Genomic DNA, 12,407 nt, shown 5'->3' on the forward strand with positions numbered 1-12,407 from the left:
AGGGATACACACAGGGGCATAGCAGCCACATGACAAGTGCTTGGCAAGATTAACACAGTTGGATAGATTTTCACACTTCATACACACTTTTTCAAAGTTACAATAAAACAAGAGAAGTTATCCCAGCTGTAGAAGAGCAGATAATAAGTGACTCATATAAAAGAGTTAATTCGCTGCATACATATAACCTGGAAGGGGGCTTTTACAAGACATGCATAACAGGTACCAGTGGGTCCCAAAAGATTGCTAGTAAGAGAATAAAGTCAAATCAGCAGCAGTATAAAGAGTGGCAGAATGCTACTGGCTGGCTTACAAAACACTCATGTGAATCATTACTTGGTTTTCCATCTGCAGATAAACATTAATTAAGCACTTACATACCCCCCAATAAAACCACCCAGCAGAAAGCACTAAGCAATTCCCTTCTTAATGGCACAAGAAGTCCACTCACATGCACGTACACATGTTCATGTGCTCAAGTGGCAGATTATGAAGAAGGGTAGCTTCAGTAATGCAGTACAACCAAGACTCACCTGCTCCACAATAAGCTGCTTGTACTTGCTTTTCCCCTCCTTTTCCCCAAATACAGTCTGCTCAAGCACAACACTACCCAGCTACCATGAAAACCAACATCCCAAATAGCTGCACTGGATGCTGCAGATATGGTGACTGACTTAATGCTTTGGTAGCTGGTTACCTGCTGCTGTATTAGACACAATGTTCTCATAACCATCACCTCACACACTGCATTGCCTTTTTGCTTTGCCCTTATGCCACTAAAACACTGATAGATAAGAAAACCTTAACTCAATGTAAAACAGAAGCTATTCACATGTGAAGACCGCTGCTTTACTGAGACTTGAAATAGAAGGAAAATTAATTTCAGGCAGCAATCTAATCAGATGCTTCTGAAGAAAAAAAAAAGACTCCTTGAAAAGTCCAATATGTGACTTCACAGCAGGTCATTGACGCATTTCATTTATATGGTATATCTTCCAGATATGAGAGGCTTTCATTAAAAAAGAAAGATTGCACAAACACTCTTGACTCCTTTGTTGCACAGAATTATCAAAAAGGCCTTTCAGAGTAATGCTCACAGTCCTGAGATTTTTGGCTTTCATTTCAGAAAACAAGAGGCTGCATCAGGCCTCTTAATTTAGTATTTAATGAGGCATCTAGAGCTTACAGCCAAATACTCATTCAGCAGAAAGGTGGTTTTAATGGTCTAAAACATACTGAAAACTATGCATTAACACTGCCCTTCTACCAGACTGTGGAATGGGAATCAGTATATAAATGAATTCATTACAGTCAACAGCTATTAAAGTTACCAACTTTCCCCATTCCCCAAAAACACATTCAAGCCCTGCATTCACCAAAAAAAAAAAAAAAAAAAAAAAAAAGTGGGAATAAAGAATGACAGGAAACAAAGGTTTCTGGCTCAGTTTCTCCTTCTCCACCAAAGCAACTGCCCTTCCCCATCACAGAAAGGCCAACAGTGGTGGTTGCTCTCTCATAGGTACAAGTAACTATCATAGGGGTTTTTTGTTTTGATTGTTTTTGTTGGTCTTGTGGTTTTGGTTGGTTTTTTTTTTTTTACTGCATCAGCTGAACAGTACAGGAATTACAGACAGATCCTATGTGTATTCATTTGTGGTCATGAAGGGAATTTCTCAACACAACAGCTGACAAGACAACCCTTACACATTATACCACATTCTGAGTAATTTATGCATATCATGTAGAAGCTGATACGCACAAAGTTAACAACAATTTTTATAAGCATACAGATAACCAGAGCAAGAACAGTACAAGAACAGGATGTGAAGCAAAGGCCACGGAGAAAACCATCAGCACTTTATTAGGAGAGAGGAAGGACATCACCCAAGGCAAGGTTAATCTAAACAAAAGGCGCAAGTTTCTTCACCATGTTTAGAAACTTTGTGTCTGCTGACAGGCAAGGGCAGTGCAAGAGAACCAGAGAGAAGACATTATCTGTCTAATGTATATAACATTAGATAACGCTCTAATTCCTGCAGAAATACTTGGTCTCTCCACAGACTTTTAGACACGTGGAAAGGAAAATTTCTATGGAAGCAGAGCATACAAGGATTTGTAGACATGGAATGGCAGTTTCTCCCCTGACTTTGTAATTGTCTCCCCCCTCACCATTTAGTTCCTATAGTTATGATGTGCCTTGCAAGGATACAAAGTCAGCTTTTAGGATATATCCAGCTACTGCAGTGTAACACTGAGAAGAGTCACCCCAGGGGGTAACCTGTTCCAGTGCTGCACCACACTCCAAAATAAAAAGGATTTGCCCAACTCCGTGCACTAACATGCTGAGCTTCAACTTGAGGCTCACTGTTCAACATTACACTGCCACCACCAAGAGAAAGACTAACTGCAAAGATGACAGAGCCAGACTTAAGCATTTGTAGGCTACTGTTATGTCACTGCTTTTCTTTCTCATTGTCAGACTAAACAAGCCCACTTCTTCAACCTCTTCTTGTAGGCTGTGCGCTCCATGTCCCTGACCATCTCAGCATCCATCTCTGCTGGACTATCTCCAGTTTCCCTAAAATCACTCTTGAACAAGGCAGGGGTGACACAAAAAAATGGATACAGTGCTCCAGGTGAAGCCTACCTCGGGCATAGGGCCTGCACCTTGCCCAGTTTCCCCAAGGTTTTTGCTGGCTCAATCCTCAAGTTTCTCAAGGTTTCTCTGCACTGAAGCTCTGCCATTCAGCATATGAATCACCTCTCCTGATTTAGGGTTATCTCCAGATTTGCTGAGGGCATGCTTTATGTCCTGAGTGATCTCCAGAACAGTGTGGGCTCCAATATCAACCCTGCTTGTTAGCAGCCCTCAACCACTTGTTAGTTCTGGGTAATTTTCTTTCCAGTTAACAGTCCTTTTGTCCAGCTCATATGTTCTTTATGTCAGAGAATTAGATCAGAGTTTTAAGTGTCCTCTTCTTTTTGAAGAGGCAACTTCAGGGCAAAAGTACCTGGACAGCTGTCCTTTGGAAGCACAGTCATCAATCTAAGAGGATCTGGAGAGGTCTTTTGCTCCCATTTGTAAGTGTACTAAAGTACTTTACGTAATTGCTTGTTCCTAGGCATGACCACCTACATTCATCAGCAGATGATTTGTCACATTTTCTACCCTCTTTCTACTTCTTGGCTTTCAAACATGAATTTGAACTGTATTGTGATCCTATACCACAATCCATGAATGCACTATCACATCAATCCAAAGGAAAGACACAGACACTCTGAGAGAAAGCTCTTTCCTACAAACTCAAACATAAAGAGTCCCCACCGTACATGTGCTGCCTTCTGCTGCTTCAAACATCAGAGACCTGCTGAGCACCTAACAGCTCTTGTGCTCTTCTTCCCTGGCATCAAACACCAGTTATCGTGTTCTCAACTTGCCACTACTGAGGAGTTGACCCCTGCAAGCTCCAGAACACCTTCAGCAGAGCTTTTCTGAAACCTAATCCATATGAGTCCTGACTGGTTGCTTCACCCAATGGAAAAGGCAATAATATTTGGGGGTGGGGGTGGTGTGCATCTGTGATTCAACACAGGCTACAGCTGTAAATTTCAGAAGTCCTACAAGAAAAGATAACATCTGTGTATTTCATTATTGCCCCTGACTTTCACTAGACAACTATACCATAGAAACAGAAGGCATTTGGCACTCTGCTTGCATACAGTATTTGAATTACACATGCAATGAATTAGACATGGATGGTAACAGGCAAGATTCTTCTAAACTAATTCAGGGATTTTTTTTTTTTATGTTGTTGTTCTAAAAGCTTCTAACTTTTAATGGTGACAAAAGATGCACTTTTTTTTTTGCTGAGTTATGCTTTCAGAACATAACATTTTATAATAGTCCCTATTTCGCATCAGAGGAGAACTCCAGGTACAGAAGAAAATCTTAACTTTAAATGTTTAAGGGGTGCAGTGTTTCTTGGTGCAAATCATAATTTCTTAAAAAGGAGTCTGTTGTTTGCCTCATGCTTCAAGAGGCATGGATTTAAATACTGAGCTATTTAAAAACTGTGTATGACCAGGGGAAAAAAAAAAAAAAAAAAAAAGGAATAGTTGCTACACCCAGTACTGCAGCTGCTCTGACATAAATGTGAGCACTGATCTGCTACATTTTTCAGTTTTGACACAGTAAACAAGGATGTCCCTGTCAGCCCCTCTCTCCTCTGATGAATCTGGCTGTCCCATCTTCATTCTCTTGAAGTTTTGGAAGTGAAGCAGCAAAAAATTTATCTTAAAGTACATGTTTAAGTCAGCTCTTGCTTCCAAGAGAAGGGGAAGAGGGGAGAACAACCAAGAAACAGTAAGTTGAAAGACTAAAAGAATATAGGCCCAAATTTATAGAGGGGCAGTCTTCCCTTGTCAAATATTCAAGCTATGAAAAGCTGAATTAACTCCTCTACTAAAAGACACTGATTTTCAGAATGAAGGGAACAATATGAAAGGATTTTTTAAATTTCATTTTTTAAAGAATTAATTCATTGGCTCAGGGACCCATGGAAGTATGGCACAAATGAACAACATGAGTTTAAACAGCAAACTAGAATTTCATTTCATACACATAGGAAATAAACATGATGAAGCACAAACTGCATTCAGAGCACAAATATACAGTGTCTTGCTTAATTCATCATCAGAGTACATGAAAACATCCCAGGTTTATTTGGTTGCAGCACACTACAAAACATCATATGCTGAATGTTAAGGTCTTCATTCCTTCCCCACCTCAATGTCCAAGGTCCTTCCTGGTGTCTCCCATTGCAGGCTGACCCTCAGCTTCTCCTTTCACTGCCCAGTCCATGCATTCATTCACCTTTCCTAAAGTTGCTACAAAATAAAATACTACTCATTTCAGACACCTGACACTTCATATGCTATGAAGAAAGCAAAACACCTAGCTATTGCTGTTCAGTCTTCTTCAAGGAACATTTCTTTTTGGTCACTGCACCTGAAGGCAATCTATACCATAGGAGAACTGCTGCTCTGCTACTATGTAGCATTTGTGGATGGACAAGACAGCAGTGATTACTAGGAACCACACAGGGCTCGAGTCCTTCATCCATTGCCTTTCTATAACAGCATCCCACAGAGGAAGTTGAGATGGCACACCGTAACAGTGCAGCACTCAGGCTGGCTCTGCTTTCACACCTTGGATCAAAACTAGCTCAACTCCTACCTGAAAATTCCCTTCTAAGTATGGCCATTCTCAAGGCATATAAAAACAAACTAAAGTGCCAAATAGGAACAGGCAGAAATATGCAATGTAACTGTGACTGCAACAGAGACCTTGTAGTAGGGAATCTAGAGGTGTGTATATGGAATCACAGAATCCTTTAGGTTGGAAAAGATCTTCTAAGATCTTCAATGTACAACCGTAATCCCAACAATGTTAGTCAAGCAGGACCTGCCTTCCATAAACCCGTGCTGACTGGGCCTGATCACCTGCTTGTCCTGTAAGTGCCACCTGACGGCAGTCAAGATGATCTGCTCCATAACCTTCCTCAGCACCAAGGTCAGACTGACAGGCCTATAGTTCCCTGGATCCTCTTTCCGGTCCTTCTTGTAGGTGGGCATCACATTTGCTAACCTTAATGCCTCTAGCAAAACCTTGACACTCATGTTGGTCTAAAGTATAGACTTGCTACTTCCCCCATCTCCCCCCCAAATCTTGCTTAACAGGATGAGTAGGATCTCTTATACTGGAAGGGTTTGCAAACTTCTCCAGAACAGTGATCAAGTCTCTGCTCTGCCACATCAGAGCAGCTTGGAAAGGTCAAAACAGCTTGGCAAGTCAATATCAAGGGTTTAAGCCAAAGAGCTGAGCTGTATGTGCACAGCTCTGTATATTGGGTGTAGTAAATAATGCTGTGGCAGGTCACTCCAGACCCACACATTACAGCTGAAAGACAACTATGACTGCAGAATATATAGATGCAGCTGGGCAGGCTTTTGCTCTGGCTGTTATGTGAAAGCCATTCCTGGAGCTGTTCACTGCTTCTGTATGCTCAGAGTATCATTCCCTCACCACAGTGTGATTACTCATGTAAAGCCTCTCTGCTCTCAACAAGAAACCAAAGTTGAATTAATTTTTTCCTCTAACAGCAAGCAAACTTTCCATCTGTAAAATTAAGCTACAGTAACAAGAATATAACACACCACTCCATCACCTAACTTTTCATGAGTGCTTTTTCCAGTGAAGAAGGTATGTAGCTAGGACAAATATTAAGTGGTTACTCATCAAGATCAGCTATCTACCCATTTAGCCTAGAGTCATTCTGGAAAACATGCATAGAGAACTGAAACACAGTAGGGGAACAGAAACTGCCTGCAGGTCAGAAGAGCCACAGGATTTTTTTTGATGGAAAGAAGAAAGGTATTTTAACCAGAAAAACTATAAAATTTATCTTATTTCACAGATATCGGCTCTATGTTGAAAAACCCAGAATTGAGTAATTGACTGGCAACGCCTCAGATCTGTTTTTCTAGGCAATACTTCTTTCACAGAGAGGAATTCCATTTTGAGAATATGTTCATCCCCATGCTTTAGTGGCATGAAAATATCCACAACTGATACAAGCACAGGAAAAGACACTCTGAAGACCTTGGAGAATTTAGAAACAGTCTATCAAAGCAACTGCACAGCAGATTTAAGATATGCAGTTGAAGCATTTGAGCAGAAATATTTCAAAGCAAATAGCTGAGCTGGTATGCGTGCATTATCTGTATCCAGTTCAATTCTAGAAAATTATTCTGCAGAGGTTCATTTATAAGCAAGGATTAGTTTCAGGAAAGACCAACCAGGACAGAAACTACAAGCAAGTGACCTTGCTAAACACTCCTCAAAAGCTGTACAAAGCACTGATTGTTCACAGTCTTTAGCAAACAGTTCATGTATCAGGTGACTCAATAGCTTTCAGCATAGTGCCTTCAATTCAAGCAGCAAACAGTACAGAGGGTTAACACCTTTTGCGCTAATATCAAACATTTTGGCTTTTTCCACGGTTAGTGATATCAGTGGGACAATGAGAATTTAACAATAATCACTTCACACACACTGCAGTTCTGAAACACTTAAGACAAGATGTACTCAGTATAAACGGGCATCCAATGCTTGGGAAAGCTTGTCAGTTCAGTCCTTCATCCAGTCATTTCTTCAGAGGTAGTCATAATCCTAGCATCAAGAAATCTCTGAACACTTGGCAGAACAAGAAACCTATCTACAGCAATTGTACTTCCTCCTACTTTCCTGTTCAGTGGCAGGTCCTTTTTAAATATTTGATACAGCTTTTAACACTGTGTAGTTCTTAGCACATGCTAACTTGACAAGCCTTTTTGAAAGGTTTGTTACTAGGAAGGCCCTTCCACATGCACAGGAATCTTCTCCCTGCTGACATGCTTTCAGCAAACCACTGTGTTGCCATTTAACAGAAATGTTTTTAGAAACTACAATTACCCTAAAAGAACAGTAAACAGAGGTTAGCAGGGCCCATGGAGAGACAGACATCAGAGGCCACAAGAAGCATTTTCTTTCAAGTATTTGGTCTAAGGTGTACCACTAACAGGGTGCTGGTTGACCAACAATGGTTTTAAATTCACTGGCTGCACTGAAGAACATTTTAGGTTGAATCCTCTTAGATTTGTTTATGAAATGTCTCAGACAGGCATAGGACCTAAAGCCCAGCAAAGATCCAACTGAATTCCAATAAGAGCGTATGATGGAATGGACACTGGACCCTCAACAACTCACTCAAGCCCACTTCAGAACAGCAATGTAATGGTGAGATAACAGAGTGGATCCTGTCCCTCCCTTCCTCTGCACTAGCATGGCACACATTGATTATGCAACAAGCCACTTCCAGGTTAAACACAGCAGACATTTTTTGGCTGAGTTACCATACAATCAGACCAGTGCCAGATCAGGTACAAGGCGGGCAGCAGCCAGCTAGGGTGAAGCTTCAGCCAAGGGAACACAGGCTGCCACTGACAGGGACAGGCCTGTTCTTTCCCATCACCTATTTCTATGTCCTCCCTGCATCAACTCTAGCAATACTGCAGTCACAGTACAAGTCAGGTCAGCTCACTCATCCAACTGCCTTGGCTTGGAAAGAGTTTGGCTTGAGCAGGTAGTGGCAGCATGTGAACCCCTCTCCCTCTCCAGACAGCTCATGAAATTACATCCTGCAAGGGCATGAAAACAAATAAGAGATTACTGCCTATGTTGCAATGTTAAGTAAAATACCACTGCTCATATGGTACTTCTATCTGGATTTCCTTCAGAAAGAGAATCGTTCTCTCTACCCCTCCCTCAACTGCAGCTTCAGATCTTAGAATCTTAATTATTAACTCCTGCTTTAAGCCAAATGTAATCCCAGCACTTCTTGATAAAGGAACTGTTTTATTTCAGTCATGACCTCCACCACAAAGTAGCTTTCATAAATATTAAAAGAAAAAAGCCTTACCATTTGAATTCTCCAAGTAACATGATAGAAGTCAACATAAACTACCCAGCTCAATAATACAGGAGACAAGATAATGCCTCCTCCAGTGTTGTCAGTCCTCTATTAAAAAAAAATTACCTGGGAGATATGGTTGATCGAGGACTCCATCCTCCGTAGCTGGGATGCTTGGATGTCCAGCAGTTGTAATACATTGTTGGCCAGTGCATTGATCTGATAAGCAACACTGGCTAGAGATTGAGTTGTGTAGGCTTTGGTCTCTTCTAATGCTTTCCTTTTATCTGGAGCCTGTAAAGCAAAAGAACAAGACATTTGCTTAAGGTCAGGAAAAGCAGGGGGAGGGGGAGAAGCAGGGGAAAAGGACAGGAACAAAAAACACAACCTATATTTAAAAGAATCTTTAATCAAGAAGATCTGACTGTGCAGTCAAAGTATTCTATCTACATTTAAAAACTTCTCAGTCATAAGGAGCAGATAAAGAATTTGAAAAATATTTAACAATAATGAAATTACATGCCAAGAAACCATTCATTGAGTAGAAAAACCAACACTATCGTGATTTTTTTGGAGTTGAGTTTCTAAAGTCCGTCCAATCCTTCATTTCCTGAAAAGCCTCCAGTACCCCAGAAACACTGAAACACAGCTTTCGCCATCTCTTACGAGGTCACACAGCATAGGCCAATTAAAGACAGCAGAACATTTTCCCTACAAAAATACAGTTCGGTGTCCCCTACTGCACACGCCACCTCCAAAGTCAACCCTCCAGCTATTCTGGCTACTACTCCCACAGTCCAGAAGGGCGAGTAGAACATCAGGATGGCATGCACAGAGGGCTTCTGCACATGAGAGTATTTGTGAAATTATCCCTCCTCACACAAAAGCTTAATAAACTTTTCCTGACAGCTGAGAAGGTTCATCATTGACTGAGAAGACACACATATTTTGAGGTGTCAGAAAGGAGCACAGCTTCCCCCTGAAGGGCAAAATTATAAAGAAAGGATCACTTTCCCCACTGAAACCACATCTTGCTGAGGTAAAGTCCTCAATCTGTCCTGAGGCATTGCTCCCTAGTCAGAAGGCAGGTTACTGTCCAACATCAGCAACTGCTTACGTGACTTGAATCGCACATCCCAAGTAAGTCCCTTCTCACTGGCAGGACGGGAAGTACCAACACCACCTCCACCTGGAAAATACACACACCCCCCACTCTGAAGTGCTCCCTGTATCACAGCTGGGGAGCTGGCAGCAGAGGCCGTGTACTTCATCTGTTACTCAGCTTGCAAACTGCAGCTATCCAGAATTCTCTTTTCTTCCCTCTGTAGGAAAGGTGCACTGCATAAGGAAGGATTTGCAGTACACAGTGCCTCAGTGCTAGCTAGCTAGCGTAGTTTCTTCCTCATTTTATGTATCTGTGGAATAGTCAGTTGATCTCAGCAATCAAAAGGTTCGTATTAGTAGTCCCTTCTAACTAGGCTTCTATTTTTATTGTTGATTTCTTTGAATAACACTCAACACACACTGTATGCAACAGTTACAATATTAAGCACAAAAAGTCAGGAAACAAAGAAATTCCATTTGCATTCAACTGAGCCCTGTGTTTTCCAGTTTCCACACACTCATTCATTCTTAAATCCTCCCTCTTATTTCTTCACCTCAATATTTTAGTTTAACATCCACAAGTGTTAAATCTGCCCCAGAGTTAAAGTATGAAAAGATGCAACAGCTAATAAGGAATCTTTCTTGTCTCTCTTGCTTTAAGGAGAAAACCAGAAGGCAAGCTGTTCATACACATTATAAAGTTGCAGCATGACCCAAATACTGCAACACAAGCTATGCTAGGCTACCTTTTAATTAAAAATTTTTTAAACGAGGGTGAATTCCCCCCCAATCCAGGGAATTTGTTCATATTCATTAGTAACATTCCTAGCAGTGTTTTGACGCTTACTAGAACACTTGGTTAATGCCATCCTTCAAAACAGATTCACATACAGATGCCTTCTACAATGTGAAGCAGCAAGAACAGTTTAATGCAATCTGTTGCCAAAAGGTGAAACAGCTATTGCATGTACTAAGGACACACTATGCAAAGCTCCATTTTTTAGAATTTCCCAATGCAAACAAAGCTACCTTTCACCTAAAAAAATATTGGCATTTCTAGCTTTCAGAAAACATTAGTAAGAGTCATTTTGCTTCTTTAGAAAACAAACTTTGGTAGTGAAGGATCTGTAAAACAACTACTAAAGCTTCAAGAAGTGAGTTTCCCAAAGCACCCTGGCTTTCCAAAGAGGCATTTCAAACTTCAAACTGTGACTAGCAGTGACTTTAAAACCACTGTCTGATGGAGCTGGAGTCTAAAGAAAACAACTGGCAATTTACACTTGAACGTAAGACCAGGTTGGATGGGGCTCTGAGCAACCTGTTCTAGTTAATGGTTTAATGGTGTCCCTGCTCACTGCAGGGGGGTTGGGCTAGATGACCTCTAAAGGTCCCTTCCAACCCAAAACATTCTAGGATTCTATGAACTTCTACCACTCTGAACCATGGTGAAAATGCAGGTAGCAGCTTCAGTGACATGTGAAATAAAAGGTTTACTGAACTAGGCACAGCCAACAATCCTGACTATATATAAACTCAAGTGTAGATCTGTAGCCTTTACTCAAGCAGTTTTCTTATTATGAAGTTTCAACTAAATAATGTAGGCTGAACACTAATAGGTTACAAAGCCACAGCACTCAGTAATTGAGTGTTGTCAAATGAGAAAACTTCAGCACATAAAAAGTTTCTTTTCTTCTCTAATGATTTGTTGATCAAATGCCTCGCCCTCATTTGCATAAGCACCAAACGTTTTAGTTATTTGCTAAAACGACTAGTTTGGCAGCAGGATTAGATGAACATAGTTATGTGGAATGTATTTCACGTCCTAGCAGAATTAGGTTAGCAACGTTTTCAAGCTTTGCAGATAATTCAGGCAATTTCAGTTTGCAGTTTAACAGTTTAGATTGGAACTAACTTGACATATAGTCTTTTGCATTTTTTAATTAGAACTGCTGGCATCCACAAGATATAAGCTAAAAGCTTCACAGCCAGCAAAAGGGTCAGAGGAGAGAGATAAGCCAAGAGCTATGTGGCAGCAACAGGAGGGAGCAGGGATTTCCATGTTCTTCAACTGTTGCCTTCATCTCCCTCTTCAAGCAAAAACTAAAAGTGGTATAGAAGATAATGCATGTTTATGCCTTGAGATACTTTAATATAACACATGAGCACCAGTTAACTATTCAAATTTAAAGACAACACATTACAGAGGCTGCCGACTGACTTGTTTTCCTAATAGTTCAGGATTGCTTTATGATCTCATATTAAAAGCTTCATAGATAACTGTTGTTTCTCCAGTACACCTCGATACAAATGGAAGTTTGAATATACTTTAGTAGCAAAACGAATATTCTTTAATTCTAGAACGTCATAGCTTTTTAAGTTTCCCTCTTAAAGTAAGCTCCCACCCGTATACCCACGTCACCCTTAACAGTCACATTACTATGGCAAAATTGCAGTTTGAAATTGCTTTCACATAGCTAGATTTAATACTAAAAAAAACCCAACCCTCTCCTATAATCTGAGTGGATACATGAAGAGGCAGTTAAACTTGCATGGCATTCCACACTGCATATCATGTATTTTTATCAAATGCAAACTTGTATCATAAAGCTTCCTTTAAAAGTTTACATAATCACTATATTCAAGTCAAAATTGATTTTGCACCCAACCAATTGCCACAGTAAAATGAAATTAGGAGCTTATTTACTGATTCTTCAGTTCGGTGACACGTCAAGGTCAAATGATGAGAAGCCTGTCCATCACGCAGCAGCTGATCTTTACAAGTTGCATAGTCAG

At 40.6% G+C, this 12,407-nt stretch overlaps 1 protein-coding gene across 9 annotated transcripts in view; it reads right to left on the reverse strand.

Annotated features, from left to right (window-relative positions):
• ABI1 (abl interactor 1) overlaps window positions 1-12,407 on the reverse strand; it is an 81,392-nt gene that overhangs the window by 48,482 nt on the left and 20,503 nt on the right. For all 9 annotated transcript variants that reach the window (XM_009634552.2, XM_009634549.2, XM_009634546.2 and 6 more), the window contains exon 2: window positions 8,637-8,820. In XM_009634552.2, coding sequence (XP_009632847.1) covers window positions 8,637-8,820 — 184 coding nt within the window. The remainder of the gene's footprint in view (window positions 1-8,636; window positions 8,821-12,407) is intronic.

The sequence above is a fragment of the Egretta garzetta genome, unplaced genomic scaffold (genome assembly GCF_000687185.1).
Source record: "Egretta garzetta isolate BGI_Z169 unplaced genomic scaffold, ASM68718v1 scaffold142, whole genome shotgun sequence".
NCBI lineage: Eukaryota > Metazoa > Chordata > Aves > Pelecaniformes > Ardeidae > Egretta > Egretta garzetta.